A 16,257-nucleotide genomic window follows, 5' to 3' on the forward strand; every position below is an offset into this window, starting at 1 on the left:
TTGAACCCAAAGCTAAGCGCTTCTCCCATTGCAAGAAAGATCAATCTAGTAGGCCAAACCAAACTGATAATTCAAAGAGACTTGCAAAGATAACCAATCATACATAAAAGATTTCAGAGAAGAATCAAATATTGTTCATAGATAAACTTGATCATAAACCCACAATTCATCGGATCTCGACAAACACACCACAAAAAGAGTTACATCAAATAGATCTCGAAGGAGATCGAGGAGAACTTTGTATTGAGATCCAAAGAGAGAGAATAAGCCATCTAGCTAATAACTCTGGACCCGAAGGTCTATGGTAAACTACTCAACATCATCGGAGAGGCTATGGTGTTGATGTAGAAGCCCTCCGTGATCGATTCCCCCTCCGGCAGAGCTCCGGAAAAGGCCCCAAGATGGGATCTCTTGGGTACAGAAGGTTGCAGCGGTGGAAATAGGGTTTCGTGGTGCTCCAGGATGTTTTCGGGGTATATGGATATATATATGAGGAAGAAGTAGGTTGGTGGAGCTACGAGGGGCCCACGAGGGTGGGGGGTGCCCAAGGGGCCAGGCATGCCTCCCTGCCTTGTGGCCTCCTTGTTGATTTCTTGATGTCTACTCCAAGTCCCTTGGATCACATTTCTTCCAAAAATAACTCTCCCGAAGGTTTCATTCCGTTTGATATTCCCTTTCTGCGAAACACTGAAATAGGTAAAAAAAATACAATTTGCATTGGACCTTGGGTTAGTAGGTTAGTCCCAAAAATAATATAAATGTGTATAAATAAGCCCATTAACATCCAAAACAGATAATATAATAACATGGAACAATAAAAAATTGTAGATACGTTGGAGACGTATCACAGGGTCAACCTCCATCGGGGCAGGAGTACCAAATGAGGAGACCATAGGGGTAGGACCTTGGGAAGCAACTTGCTCCCCCTCAACCTTTTCTCCCTCCTTTGTGGATCCAGAGGGTTCAACTTGAATATCCTTCACAGGTGACGGTACTTGCTTTTCCATCTGAATTTCTTCGTCAATCTTTTCTTCGGGAGCATTCTGCTTGGGCATGACGTTCACTTCATCAGGATTAACAAGATACATGTCCAAAACATTAGCTTCTTGTTTGAATGAGGTAGGAACTACCACCGGTTCAACTTGTTGCATGGCTGCTTCCTCGGGACGAGGGGATGGAGTAATCTGCTGTAGTGGGGTACTTGTGTCAATGGGAGCATCAGCTGAAGTAGATTGGACGCGACGGTCCTTGACTTCTTTTGGCTATTTGCTCTAGCATGAGCTCTCTAACGCTTTTCTTCTTTCTCTCTACGTCGAGCAAGATCTTCTTGATGCTTAATCTCTTCGATTCTACGCTCACAAAGCTGAGAGACATCCGTCTTCATCTTGGAGAGCCAATCAATCTTGTTATTCCTCATGACAGTGAGGGCTTTGGTGATGTCAAGAATTCCTTTGTTCACATCCTGTAACACCCCGGTGTAATGATGCTATAGTAATCCCTGAGATCAAGCTAATCATCTTGCTATAACGGTGCTTAGTCACTTTGATCAATATTCCATTAAAAATTCCAGTTGAATTCAATTTCAAATTATGTGTGAAATTCAAAAATGCTCAAACATGAAAACTAAAATGTTCATCATGTGGAAAGTATTCTTCTGGTAATATTGGTGGTGAACCAACAATTTTGCAAAGTGTCCACATGGCCTAAAATAACTAAAACAGAAAGTTCTTAAAAAGAAAAAAAAGAAAAAGTTAAAAAAAGAAGAAGAAAAGGGAGAGGAAAGAGGAACCCCGCTCCCTGGACCGAACCCACCTGGGCCGGCCCACCTAACCCACCCGAGCCGGCCCACTCCCCCTGTTGCCTTCCCCCCCTCCCCACTGTGCGAGCGACCGCGCGTGCAAGCGTCTCTACCGGACCCCCTCGCCGGCTCCGACGAGGGGATAGGGCAGCCCACGCCCCTCGATCCCCTCTCCCACTCACCTCACCACTTGCCCCGCTCCGCCTCTCCCTCTCCCCATCAGATTCCCCCTGGCCCCCTCTCTGCTTCGATTTGGGCGGATGCCCGAGCGCCACCATCGCCGCCGTTCGCCATAGCCGTAGCCGCGGCCACCGTCACCCATACGCCGCTCCGTCAAGTACAGGAGCTCCGGCGTGGTCCTCCTCTTCTTCCTCGACAACGGATCGGGACCAGGAGGGACTGCCGCCGTCGCAGTCTTCCTCTTCCTCCTCTACAGCCACCGCACGACCTCGCTGTCAATCTGTAGCACCGGTCCTCCCCGAGCTCACTACCTAGTCCCCACACTCCCGCGGTGAGCTCCTGCACCGAACGCGCCCTTCCCTACCCCCTCTAGTCGCCCGTAGCCGCCGCTCCGCTAGCACCCGCACGCATCACCGCCGACGAGCTCGCCGTCGTGGCCTTCGCCACTGTAACGCGTGGCTGAGCCTCGCATCAAGCTCCGGGAGCTCGTGCGAGTCCAACGCCACCACTAGCACGCCTCCCCGTTCCTCCTAGCCCCGTTTCCACTAGCGCCCAAACTTCGGTGCCACTTTAGCTTGTCGTCGGCGCCGCTCTGGTCGTTCCCAGCGCCTCTCACTAGCCTAGATGGATGCGACACTCTCTGATCGTTCGAATGCGCCAAGTCCCGCGCCAAAAGAACCCCTGTGTGCGTTTACCGGCAAAGTCCGGCGATGCTCCACCGCGGATTTGGTCGTCGGAGCTCTCTCCGGCGCCGACACCGACGTGGCACAGCGAGCCCTGCCCCTAGGCCGCTGACCAGTGGGCCAGGATGGCCCAGTTGACTGGGTTGACCGAGTCAACTACTGACTGGGCTGCCCAGTGAGGCTGACATGTGGGCCCCACTTGTTTAAAACGTTTTATAAATAAATAAATATGTTAATTAGTTTTAATCATTAGTTAGTCACTGACACCAGGGGCCCACCCCTCTAATTAGCCTGTTAGATTAGTTTAATCCACTGTTAAGCTAACAAAGGCTGACATGTGGGTCCTAGTGGCCCCACTAGTCAGGTTTGACCTGGTCAGCCGCTCTGTTGAATGCTGATGTCATCAACATGTCATGCTGACGTCATATTCCATTTCTGTTAATATTAATAATTCCAGAATGTTGTTTGAACTTTGAAAATTCATAGAAATTAAACCGTAACTCTCAAGAAAATGTTTTCTACATCAAAGTTGCTCAGAAAAATCCAATGAATCCAAATACGCGGTCCGTTCATCTATCACATGCCCCTAGTATGCTGAACATGGAACTTTCCCCCTCTTCTCCTTTGTTCAAAAATCCTCTAACGCCGAGAATTCATCCTTGGATGTTTATCCCCTCCGTCTGCAACGTGTAGTACTACGTTAGGACAACCCTAGCTCTGTCGATCATCATGTAATGCTTAGTTATGCATCTGTTTGCTCTGTATTTACTGTTTCTTCCCCCTCTTCTCTCCGGTAGACCCCGAGACCGATGCCGCCCCTGTGATCGACTACATCTCCGACATGCATTCTTCCTTTTCAACAGAGCTTCCAAGCAAGCAAACCCCCCTTGAGCATTCCGATATCACCCATTTCTTTCCCTCTTATGATTGCATTAGAACTGTTACTGTTTTCTGTATGATCCTACTCTGATGCATAGCCTGTTTTTGTTACCTGCTTATTGTTACCTTACCTACTTATTCCAAACTACTTAGTATAGGTTGGTTAGTGATCCATCAGTGACCCCCACCTTGTCCCAGTTGCCCCGCTTTATGTTCGATGACTCGATCAACGTGATCGACGTCCAGGCCTCGACACCGCACATCACCCCCCTAGTTGAACGACTCTGCAGAGTTACCATCGAGTGCCGAGGGTGGAACCTCTTACATCACTCCTGATGAGACCTCTGTACTGTAGCTATTCGGTTGTGGTCATCGAGGGTGATTTCCTCCTTAACCACTTCCGATACGGCTCTATCGTGAAACCCCTCAAGTGTGAACCTCGAGGGTGGATCCTCTTACGTTCACCTTGATGATTACATCGAGTGGAATTCACCGGGGGTGATTCCTCGGGTTTTCCCCTTGATGTTTGGACACACGGATACTTGGACTTTACAGCTGTTACTTGGAAAGGCGAGTCGACCCTGAGGGGTACCCGCGAGTGATCTGGAGACGGGTTGACCTGGAGGGTACCCGAGAGTTGAACATGAGGTGTGGCCGGGCATTCTTAGCCCTTGTCGCAAGTACTCAAGATGGGGCGATGGGGTGACATCTTTCGTGAGTCTTTGCTCGTGACCGCACTACCAACACACTAACGGTTTGGATATTTGATCTGAGGGGCCTCTGGCCTGATAGCACTAACCATCACGTGGGCATAGTATGGGAGTTCTGTGTCATATACATCAGCCAAAGCTTAATAGACGCCAGCGACTGAGCGGCGAGCGCCGGGCTGGACTGCTTAAGCTCTTGCCTTGTTTAAGGAGGTAGCTAGGTCTGCTCACCGGCCGCATACGCAACGTGCAGGAGTTCCCGGGGAGATGGCCCATGACCCCTGGGGGCATAGGCTTAGTCCGGCATGCTGACCTCTCTATTAAGCCTAGGTCGGGTTGTGGCGTATTGTTTGGCCGAGGTCGGGCATGACCCAGGAAAGTGTGTCCGGCCGGAGTTAATCAAGCGTGGTGGGTAAGTTGGTGCACCTCTGCAGGGAAGAAAACATCTATCGATAGCCTGTCCTACGGTAACAGACACTTGGAGTTGTATCCTGATTGATACAACTAGAACTGGATACTTGAGGTGATAACTGGATAGTATGGCTCTGGGATTGCTTTCTCGTGGGGAGTCGAGAAAGGATCTCTGGCCGAGGTTGATAACACTACTACTACTTTACCTTATGTTGATCTGTACTCTTGTATATGCTGCAAGATGCTTGAAGATGCTAGTCTTCGATAGGCTAGGCTTTCCCCTTCTCTTCTGCCATTCTGTAGTTTAGTCCACAGATACAACCCATTCGTTTGATATAGATGCATACTTAGTTTAGATCTGATGTAAGTCTTGCGAGTACTTTGGATGAGTACTCACGGTTGCTTTGCTACCTATTTTTCCCCATACCCGATTGTTGCGACCAGATGACGGATCCCAGGAGCCAAGCGACACCACTGATGTCTACTACTACCCCGAGGGTGCCTACTACTACGTGACGGCCGCTGACGACCTGGAGTAGTTAGGGGGCTCCCAGGCAGGAGGCCTTGCCTTTTCGATCGTTGTTGCTTTTGTGCTAGCCTTCTTAAGGCAGACTTGTTTAACTTATGTCTGTACTCAGATATTGTTGCTTCTGCTGACTCTTGTGTATTCGAGCCCTCGAGGCCCCTGGCTTGTAATATAAAGCTTGTATTATTTTAATTTGTGTCTAGAGTTGTGTTGTGATATCTTCCCGTGAGTCCTTGATCTTGATCGTACACATTTGCGTGTATGAATAATGTACGATTGAATCGAGGGCGTCACACGTTGGTATCAGAGCCGACTGCCTGTAGGTAGCCCCCTTTCCAACTCCTTGGCCGAAGTTGAGTCTAGTCACAAAAAAACTTTTACTATCATGGATGCGTGTCTTATGGGCCCACGTCGCCATTGGGTGGTATTAGGATCTTTTACTCCTCGATCTTTACTCTGGGATTCTGATCTATTTTCCATTCGGGTTAAATGAATTTACTAACTCTAACATTAGGATCCCGTGACCACATTCACCCCAGAGTTGGATAAGCCATAGTTCTTAGAATAGTATTCTGAATAGTACACATATTGTCGTGTTGACTACAAAGTGGTATCCATCGTACCTCTTTCATTATGCTTGTTTCATCATGAATGATCCTTGTCTTTGCAAATGCTCAATGCTAAACTACCCCCCTGTTACATGTTAGCAGGATGGTTAGACCCGCTGGTCGTGGCCATGGTGCCAACGATCCACCACCGCCCGAATTCTTTGCCGGAATGATGCAACAATTTGAGCTGAACCGCCAGTTCATGGAAGGAATGATGGCTCAGTTTCCTCATCTGAACATGAATCAGCAACCAACCCCAGTAACTCTGCAGGACTTCTTGCGTCTCAACCCAACCATCTACCGCAGCTCAACTCAACCCCTTGATGCTGATGACTGGCTCCATGACATCATGTATGAAATGGAGTCTGCTAGTGTGGTCCCTGCTAGCTATGTCGCCTTTGCATCATTCTTTTTGAAGGGTCCCGCTGCTCAATGATGGGACTGCCACAGGCATACCCTACCTACCGGAACGGTCATCACTTGGCCGGATTTCCAAGCCGCCTTCCGTGCCCGCTTCATTCCTCAGGGAATCATGGACAGGAAGAAGCGAGATTTCCGCAACCTCACCCAAGGCAACAAGACTATAGATGCTTACCAGCGGGAATTTCTGGACTTGTCACATTATGCTGCAAAAGACATTTCTACTGATGCTCGTAAGCAAGAGAAGTTTCGTGATGGACTTCACCCTGATATCAAGCTAGCGCTCTTGGTGCATGACTTTGCAGACTTCGCCACCTTAGTGAACAAGGCTATTCAGGTTGAGACTGGTCTTCAGGAACACTAGGGATCCCTCAGGCGCAGCCGTGACGCTGGCTCATCTTCGGGCCCGTCAGCGCAGAAGCGTCGGATGTGGATCCCCCACAGCATGTACCGCCCAACTGCACCGGCACCAAGACAGTCCTATGTTGCACCTCGTCTGCCTCCTCCACCGCAGAGGCAGCCTCTTCGAGCTGTACCACCCCAAGCTCCTACTCCCAATCCCAATGATGGTCTATGCTTCAAGTGTGGCCTTCCAGGTCATCGCTCCAGGAACTGTCCTCAGAATCAGAACCAACTGGCTCTTCCTGCTGCGGGTCGTGGTAACAATCAACCCCGCAACAATAATGCCCGACCTTATGGTCGTGGGCAGGCTAACAACATTGATCTAAATGAAGCTCAAGACCAGCCTACCACTGTGATGGGTACTCTTCTTGTTAATTCAGTACCGGCTTCTATTTTATTCGATTCGGGAGCATCGCATTCATTTATGTCAGAAAAGTTTGCATACACACATGAGATTCGATGCGAGCCCATGAACACTCCGATAGTGGTACGCACCCCTGCGGGCCGATGTCAAACTACCATGATTGGTCACGATGTTCCCATTGAGATTGAAGGGTTGGAATTCCTTGTTTCTCCCATTATTCTGGAGTCTTCCAATATTGACCTCATTCTGGGAATGGAATGGTTGAAAGCGCATACTGCTTCTATCGTTTGTGCCACCAAGGTCGTTCACCTCCTACATCCTTGTGATGAGATAGTAAGCTACCATGCTCAACTTGTTCAAAACGCTGAAGCACGACTTTATGTCTTGAATGCGTTGAACGCAACACCTCTTGAGGGAATTGAAAAGATTCCAGTTGTTCGCGACTTCCTAGACGTCTTTCCAGAAGAACTTCCAGGAATACCTCCTGCTCGAGCTGTCGAGTTCATCATCGACTTGAAACCAGGCACTGTTCCTATTGCCAAACGACCCTACAAGATGCCGCCTCATGAGCTCCTTGAACTTAAGGAGGAAATCGATAAGTCTCTTCGTAGTGGATTCATTCCTCCAAGTTCCTCGGCTTGGGGAGCACCTTCTCTCTTTGTAAACAAGAAGGATGGAACGAATCGTTTGGTCCAAGACTATCGTCCTATCAACCAAGCTACAATTCAGAACAAATATCCCCTTCCTAGGATCAATGATCTGTATGATCAACTGGCTGGTTCATCGATATTCTCTAAACTCGAATTGAGGTTGGGGTACCACCAGATCCGTGTTCGTGAAGAGGATATTCCAAAGACCGTATTCGTCACTCGTTATGGTTCTTACAAGTACACCGTCATGTCTTTTGGCTTGACCAATGCTCCAGCCACATTCTCTCGTCCGATGAACTACATATTCATGGATTACCTCGACAAGTTCGTCATAGTCTATCTGGATGATATCCTAGTATATTCGAAGAACAAAGAAGAACATGTTGAACATCTTCGACTTGTTCTAGAGAAGCTTCAAGAACATCAACTTTATGCCAAGTATTCCAAGTGCGAATTCTGGCTTCTCGAAGTAACCTACCTTGGGCATGTCATCTCCAAGGATGGTATTGCCATCAACCCAGAGCGAGTGCAGGCTATTCTTGACTGGACCCCTCCGAAGACTGTCAAGCAAGTCAGAAGCTTTCTCGGACTAGCCAGCTATTGTCGCCGCTTTGTCGAGAACTTCTCCAAGATCGCCAAGCCACTGACCAATCTTCTACACAAAGGCGTTAAGTTTGATTGGACTGAAAAGTGTCAAGAAAGTTTCCAGGTAGTCAAGGACAAGCTGACTTGTGCCCAGTGCTTGCTCCCCCCGATTCTCGCAAGGACTTCGTCATCTATTGCGACGCTTCACGACAAGGATTAGGTTGTGTCCTAATGCAAGAGAGCAAAGTGATTGCTTATGCCTCCTGTCAAGTGCGTCCTCATGAAGAGAACTACCCAGTTCACGGACTCGAGCTTGCTGCGGTTATCTATGCACTGAAGCTATGGCGACTATACCTTCTCGGTAATCGCTGCGAGATCTTCACTGATCATTAGAGTCTGAAGTATTTGTTTACTCAGCCAGATCTGAACCTCCGTCAGCAGCGATGGATGGAAGCTATTGCTGACTACAACTGCGGTATATCCTATACCCCTGGTAAAGCTAATGTAATGGACGATGCCCTGAGCCATAAGTCTTATTGCAATAATCACATGGTCTACAAAGCTCAACCCCGCCTTTATGAAGAGCTATGCAAGCTGAACCTTCACCTAGTTCCACAGGGTTCTGTGAATAACCTTGTCTTGGAACCAACTCTTCTGAAAGCTATCTAGTCTGCTCAAGCCAAAGATGCTCATGTTGATCTGATGAAAAAGGATCTTGCCTTAGGGAAATCAAGAGATCTCTCACTTGGTGAAGACGGAACCTTGTACTTCAGAAATCGCATTGTAGTACCCCGGTTCAAGCTTATGACAGAGAATGTGATGAAAGAAGCGCATGACACCGCTCTCTCTATTCATCCGGGAAGTACCAAGATGTACTTAGACATTGGTCAGAAGTACTGGTGGTCCAAGATGAAGCAAGATATTCCTCGATATATCAAACAATGTGAAGTTTGTCGTCGTGTCAAAGCAGAACATCAGAAACCGGCTGGACTTCTTTAACCTCTCCCTATTCCTGAATGGAAATGGGATAAGATTCATATGGACTTCGTCACTGGCCTTCCCAAGTCTCAGAAAGGTAACGATGCTATCTTTGTCGTCATCGACCAACTCTCGAAGGTTTCTCACTTTCTGCCAGTCAAGGAGACTATCACTGCTAGTCAATTTAGCAAACTTGTATATCTCCTGAATTGTGTCACTCCACGGCATTCCGAAGGAGATCAGTTCAGACCATGGCAGCATATTCGCTTCAAAGTTCTGGGATAGTTTTCAAGAGGCAATGGGAACTCATATTACCTGGAGCACTGCTTATCATCCCCAATCCCAAGGCCAAGTCGAGCGAGTTAATCAAATTCTTGAAGACATGCTTCGGGCTTGTGTTATTTCTTTCGGTAAGAAGTGGGAATAATCTCTCCCTTATGCGGAGTTCTCTTATAACAACAACCATCAAGCTACCTTAAAGATGGCACCCTTTGAAGTTCTTTATGGACAAAAGTGCCGAACCCCTCTGAACTTGTCAGAAACTGGGGAACGGACGCTCATTGGTCCAGACATTATTAAACAAGCTGAAGAGCAGGTTCACGTTGTCCGGGATAATCTCATGGCGGCCCAGTCCCGCCAGAAGAGCAACTATGACCGGAAACACTGGGGTTCAACTTATCAACCTGGTGAACAATCTTATATGCATGTCACTCCTTCGAGAGGCACTCATCGGTTCAGAGTCAAGGGCAAGCTAGCTCCACGCTACATTGGTCCTTTCCGCATTCTGGCCCGTCGTGGACTGGTGACTTATCAATTGGAGTTGCCACCTCAGTTCTCTCACGTCCATGACGTCTTCCACGTGTCGCAACTTCGTCGATGTTTCAAGGATCCGGAACGTGAAGTGGATCCGGAATTGATTGAAGTTCAAGATGATCTCACATACAAAGAGCATCTGATCCGCATTCTCGAGGAAGCTGAACGTCGAACCCGCCAAAAGGTTACCAAGTTTCTCAAGGTGCAATGGTTGAATCATACTAAAGATGAAGCCACTTGGGAACACGAAGATAACCTCCGGGCTGAATTCTCAGGACAAGAATTTCTTTTAGAGGAGGAGAGTTGTAACACCCCGGTGTAATGATGCTATAGTAATCCCTAAGATCAAGCTAATGATCTTGCTATAACAGTGCTTAGTCACTTTGATCAATATTACATTAAAAATTCCATTTGAATTCAATTTCGAATTATGTGTGAAATTCAAAAATTCTCAAACATGAAAACTAAAATGTTCATCATGTGGAAAGTATTCTTCTGGTAATATTGGTGGTGAACCAACATTTTTGCAAAGTGTCTAAATGGCCTAAAATAGCTAAAACAGAAAGTTGTTAAAAAGAAAAAAGAAAAAGTTAAAAAAAAGAAAAGGGAGAGGAAAGAGGAACCCCCTCCCTGGACCGAACCCACCTGGGCCGTCCCACCTAACCCACCCGAGCCGGCCCACTCCCCCTATCGTATTCCCCCCTCCCCACTGTGCGAGCGACCGCGTGCGCACGCGTCTCGACCGGACCCCCTCGCTGGCTCCGACGAGGGGATAGGGCAGCCCGCGCCCCCTCGATCCCCTCTCCCACTCACCTCACCACTTGCCCCGCTCCACCTCTCCCTCTCCCCATCAAATTTCCCCTCGCCCCCTCTCTGCTTCGATTTGGGCGGATGCCCGAGCGCCACCATCGTCGTCGTTCGCCGTAGCCGCGGCCACCGTCACCCATACGCCGCTCCGTCAAGTCTAGGAGCTCTGCGCGTGGTCCTCCTCTTATTCCTCGACAACGGATCGAGACCGGGAGGGACCGCCACCGTCGCAGCCTTCCTCTTCCTCCTCTATGGCCATCGCACGACCTCGCCGTCAATCTGCAGCACCGGTCCTCCCCGAGCTCACTACCTAGTCCCCACGCTCCCGCGGTGAGCTCCTGCGCTGAGCGCGCCCTTCCCTACCCCCTCTAGTCGCCCGTAGCCGCCGCTCCGCTAGCACCCGCACGCACCGCCGCCGACGAGCTCGCCATCGTGGCCTTCGCCAGTGTAACGCGCGGCTGAGCCTCGGATCGAGCTCCGGGAGCTCGTGCGAGTCCAACGCCACCACTAGCACGCCTCCCCGTTCCTCCTTGCCCCGTTTCCACTAGCGCCCGAACTCCGGCGACGCTTTAGCTCATCGCCGGTGCCGCTCCGGTCATTCCCGGCACCTCTCACTTGCCTAGATGGACACGACACTCTCTGCTCGTTCGAACGCGCCAAGTCCTGCGCCAAAAGAGCCCCTGTGCGCGTTTTCCAGCGAAGTTCGGCGATGCTCCACCACGGATTTGGTCGCCGGAGCTCTCTCCGGCGCCGACACCGACGTGACACAATGGGCCCTGCCCCTAGGTCACTGACCAGTGGGCCAGGATGGCCCAGTTGACTGGGTTGACCCAGTCAACTGCTGACTAGGCTGTCTAGTGAGGCTGACATGTGGGCCCCACTTGTTTAAAACATTTTATAAATAAATAAATCTGTTAATTAGTTTTAGTCATTATTTAGTCACTGATACTAGGGGCCCACCCCTCTAATTAGCCTGTTAGATTAGTTTAATCCACTGTTTAGCTAACAGAGGCTGACATGTGGGTCCCAGTGGCCCCACTGGTCAGGTTTGACCTGGTCAGCCGCTCTGTTGACTGCTGACGTCATCATCATTTCATGCTGACGTCATATTCCATTTCTGTTAATATTAATAATTCCAGAATATTATTTGAACTTTGAAAATTCATTGAAATTAAACCGTAACTCCGATGAAAATGTTTTCTACATGAAAGTTGCTCAGAAAAACCCAACGAATCCAAATGCGCGGTCCGTTCATCTGTCACATGCCCCTAGCATGCTGAACATGGAACTTTCCCCCTCTTTTCCTTTGTCTGGAATTCGTCTAACGCCGGGAATTCATCCTCGGATGTTTATCCCCTCCGTCTGCAGCGTGTAGTACTACGTTAGGACAACCCTAGCTCTGCCTATCGTCATGTAATGTTTAGTGATGCATCTGTTTGCTCTGTATTTACTGTTTCTTCCCCCTCTTCTCTCCGGTAGACCCTGAGACCGATGCTGCCCCTATGATCGACTACGTCTCCGACAAGACTTCTTCCTTTTCAACAGAGCTTCCAGGCAAGAAAACCCCCCTTGAGCATTCCGATATCGCCCATTTATTTCCCTCTTATGCTTGCATTAGAACTGCTACTGCTTTCTGTATGATCCTACTCTGATGCATAGCCTGTTTTTGTTACCTGCTTATTGTTACCTTACCTGCTTATTCCAAACTGCTTAGTATAGGTTGGTTAGTGATCCATCAGTGACCCCTACCTTGTCCCAGTTGCCCCGCTTTATGTTTGATGACTCGATCAACGTGATCGACGTCCAGGCCCCGACACCGCACATCACCCTCCCTAGTTGAACGACTCTGCAGAGTTACCATCGAGTGCCGAGGGTGGAACCTCTTACATCACTCCTGATGAGACCTTTGTAGTGTAGCTATTCGGTCGTGGTCATCGAGGGTGATTTCCTCCTTAACCACTTCCGATACGGCTCTGTCATGAAACCACTCAAGTGTGAACCTCGAGGGTGGATCCTCTTACATTCACCTTGATGATTACATAGAGTGGAATTCATCGGGGGTGATTCCTCGGGTTTTCCGCTTGATGTTTGGACACATAGATACTTGGACTTTACATCTGTTACTTGGAAAGGAGGGTCGACCCTGAGGGTTACCCGCGAGTGATGTGGAGACGGGTTGACCTGGAGGGTACCCGAGAGTTGAAACAAGGCGTGGCCGGGCATTCTTAGCCCTTGTCGCAAGTATTCGAGACGGGGTGACAGGGTCACATCTTTCGTGAGTCTCTTCTCATGACCGCACTACCAACACACTAATGGTTTGGATATTTGATCCGAGGGGCCTCTGGCCTGATAGCACTAACCATCACGTGGGCATAGTATGGGCATTCTGCGTCATATACATCAGCCGAAGCTTAATAGACGCCAACGACTGAGCGGCGCACACCGGGTTGGACTGCATAAGCTCCTGCCTTGTTTAAGGAGGTAGCTAGGTCTGCTCACCGGCCGCATACGCAACATGCAGGAGTTCTCGGGGAGATGGCCCATGACCCCTGGGGGCATAGGCTTAGTCCGGCGTGCTGACCTCTCTATTAAGCCTAGGTCGGGTTGTAGCGTATTGTTTGGCTGATGCCGGGCATGACCCAGGAAAGTGTGTCCGGCCGAAGTTAATCGAGCGTGGTGGGTAAGTTGGTGCACCCCTGCAGGGAAGAAAACATCTATCGATAGCCTGTCCTATGGTAACGGACACTTGGAGTTGTATCCCGATTGATACAACTAGAACTGGATACTTGAGGTGATAACTGGATAGTATGGCTCTGGGATTGCTTTCTCGCAGGGAGTCGAGAAAGGATCTCTGGCCGAGGTTGATAACACTACTACTACTTTACCTTATGTTGATTTGTACTCTTCTATATGCTGCAAGATGCTTGAAGATGCTAACCTTTGATAGGCTAGGCTTTCCCCTTCTCTTCTGGCATTCTGCAGTTTAGTCCATATATACAACCCATTCGTTTGATACAGATGCATACTTAGTTTAGGTCTGATGTAAGTCTTGTGAGTACTTTGGATGAGTACTCACGGTTGCTTTGCTACCTCTTTTTCCCCGTACCCGATTGTTGCGACCAGATGATGGATCCCAGGAGCCAGACGACACCAATGATGTCTACTACTACCCCGAGGGTGCCTACTACTACGTGACGGCCGCTGATGACCTGGAGTAGTTAGGAGGCTCCCAGGCAGGAGGCCTTGCCTTTTCGATCGTTGTTGCTTTTGTGCTAGCCTTCTTAAGGCAGACTTGTTTAACTTATGTATGTACTCAGATATTGTTGCTTCCGCTGACTCTTCTATATTCGAGCCCTCGAGGCCCCTGGCCTATAATATAAAGCTTGTATTATTTTAATTGTGTCTAGAGTTGTGTTGTGATATCTTCACGTGAGTCCTTGATCTTGATCGTACACATTTGCATGTATGAATAGTGTACGATTGAATCGAGGGCGTCACACATCCTTTCTTTCAGACTCGGATTTAGCTTCCCTTCTCATTTTCTCCAGAAGCTTATTGTCATCGACAACTTGATTGAGTTCTCTGGTGATCTCTTTCAGATCAGTGAAGTGCTTTGCTACCATCCTGGTAACATCTTCAGGCAAACCCAAACTGCTCAACTCAGCAGGATTTGCATCATAGGAAGCACCTTCAATGATGTTGAATATAAGATCAAAATCATATTCCTCTGTGGAAGCAGGAATGCTTTTCTTCGCCTTCGTGGTAGAAGCCGCAGCTTTTTCATCTGTAATCAACTTTCTCTTTGCCACTGGGGCAGAAAAACCCGAAGGTTTATCTGAGGGGATGGGTGCAAGCCTTGGTGAAGATCTCACGGGTGTTGAATTCTTGGCTGGTGATGGAGTTTGGTATGGCTTATCAAGCAACGCTCGTTGATCATACATGGGAATTTCTTTGTCAGCATTATCATCAAAAGATTCCTCATCAGACGAGGCAGATGCAACTTTTCTGTATTTACTTGCAACAGACTTCTTCTTCAGAGCTCGAGGAGAAATAGACTTCCTCTTCCTCTTCTCTTTTCGGGCATATGCCCTTTCCTTCTTCTCCTGAACATCTTGTTGAGTTAACTCAACATTCCTCTGTTCTAATTGATTTTTCTTCGCAAGTCTAGCCTCACGCTTAGCCTTTGCCTTTTCCCTCTTTGCAACTTCTTCAGGAATATCAGCTATGGTTTTCAAGGAATCGGCATGAGCGTTGGGAGGAGGTGCTGGCCTTACTTTTTCATCATCCTGTCCTAGGCACCCTTCTGCAATGCAATCATTCCAGGGTGTATTGAATGTAAAAAATATCTAGTATTTCTTTCGGACGTTCTCATAGTTGAACCATTTCTTCACCCAGTGAAGACGAATCTTTTGCAGTCTGTTGGTCCTCTCTTGAGCAGTTTCCACACCAGGTGGAGTCCTGTACATTTCCTGATCAGACATTTCGGCCGCAGTATTCCTTTCTCTACCTTGGCCACCCTTCTTGGGATTTCCATCAGAGAACATGATTTTGGAGTCTGTAACTAGCTCATCCTCTGGTTGACTGTGAGATGTGGGAATATCATCATCAACTTCATCAGCAGATTCTGATTCGGCATTTTTGTTCGGCACTCTTGGTGGCTTTACTGATTTTTGTTCGACCACTTTTCCTTTGTCAGCCACCCTTGGCTGCTGAGGGATTTCTTCCTCTAAACCACAATACTCATCCGAGCTATTTGCCATGACCACTCATGAGAAGAAAAACAAGTTCAAAATAAAAACACAGAAGAAGTCACAAGCATGCACAAAGAAAATTTTAACTCAAAACAGACGGTTTTTTAGGAAGAAACAAGGGATTCAAGGTATGCACTAGCAAGATATCGTTGAGTAAATGGCAGTATGTCAAAAGATGGCATATCCAATCCTCTAATCTTTTTGAAGAGCATACAGTGAACCCTAGATCAAGAGACTAGTACGAGGAACAACTACAAACCATAAATGTCATATCTTAGTGAAACTTACAGATCTACCACTAGAGAAATAACATGACATAAAAGGTGACGAGATGAACTACCCTAGAACAAGAAGGAATAGGGAAAGTCCTAGATCTGAATGCCCTAACTTGGCGAAACAGATCGACTATAGCAGCACGGATGAGGAGAGTTACCGCACTGGCACGACCAATGGTGACGGAGCTTCGCCGGAATTACACGGCGATGCTTGACATCGATGCTGCTTCGACATCAGGCTTGGATGGAGTGTGGGAGGAGAGGTCGAGGCGGAACAGAGAGGAAACTAAGGAAGTAGATGACCCGGAAGGGGGGTTTTATATAGCCTGAGGGAGAAACCACCCACTCCGAAATCTACGGACGAAAAATCGAGGACGTTCCACATTCAACGGATGAGATCACGAACACGAGATCATGGGC

General features: G+C 48.4%; 1 protein-coding gene and 1 pseudogene across 1 annotated transcript; one reads left to right on the forward strand and one right to left on the reverse strand.

Moving 5' to 3' along the window:
- Positions 1-1,285: 1,285 nt before the first annotated feature.
- On the reverse strand, positions 1,286-15,571 carry LOC147974846 (uncharacterized). The gene is made up of 3 exons (XM_087520172.1): positions 15,319-15,571; positions 14,312-15,114; positions 1,286-1,462 (listed from the first exon to the last, which is right to left on the reverse strand). Exons 1-3 carry the CDS (start codon positions 15,569-15,571, stop codon positions 1,286-1,288), a joined length of 1,233 nt encoding a protein of 410 aa, XP_087376298.1.
- LOC147974847 (uncharacterized) lies at positions 6,325-8,882 on the forward strand (annotated as a pseudogene).
- Positions 15,572-16,257: the final 686 nt, after the last annotated feature.

Source organism: Triticum urartu, chromosome 4A (assembly GCF_056163025.1).
Source record: "Triticum urartu cultivar PI428250 chromosome 4A, HENAU_Tu73, whole genome shotgun sequence".
In the NCBI taxonomy this organism is placed as follows: domain Eukaryota; kingdom Viridiplantae; phylum Streptophyta; class Magnoliopsida; order Poales; family Poaceae; genus Triticum; species Triticum urartu.

Bases quoted from the DNA above. Each gene is read 5' to 3' on its own strand.
- LOC147974846 (XM_087520172.1), bottom strand. From the start codon at position 15,571: ATGGCAAATAGCTCGGATGAGTATTGTGGTTTAGAGGAAGAAATCCCT. The intron at 15,115-15,318 runs GTAGAGAAAGGA...ATTGCATTGCAG, and splicing joins TCCCAAGAAGGGTGGCCAAG to AAGGGTGCCTAGGACAGGAT. The intron at 1,463-14,311 runs GTGTGACGCCCT...GGGGTGTTACAG, and splicing joins CCGAGTCTGAAAGAAAGGAT to GATGTGAACAAAGGAATTCT.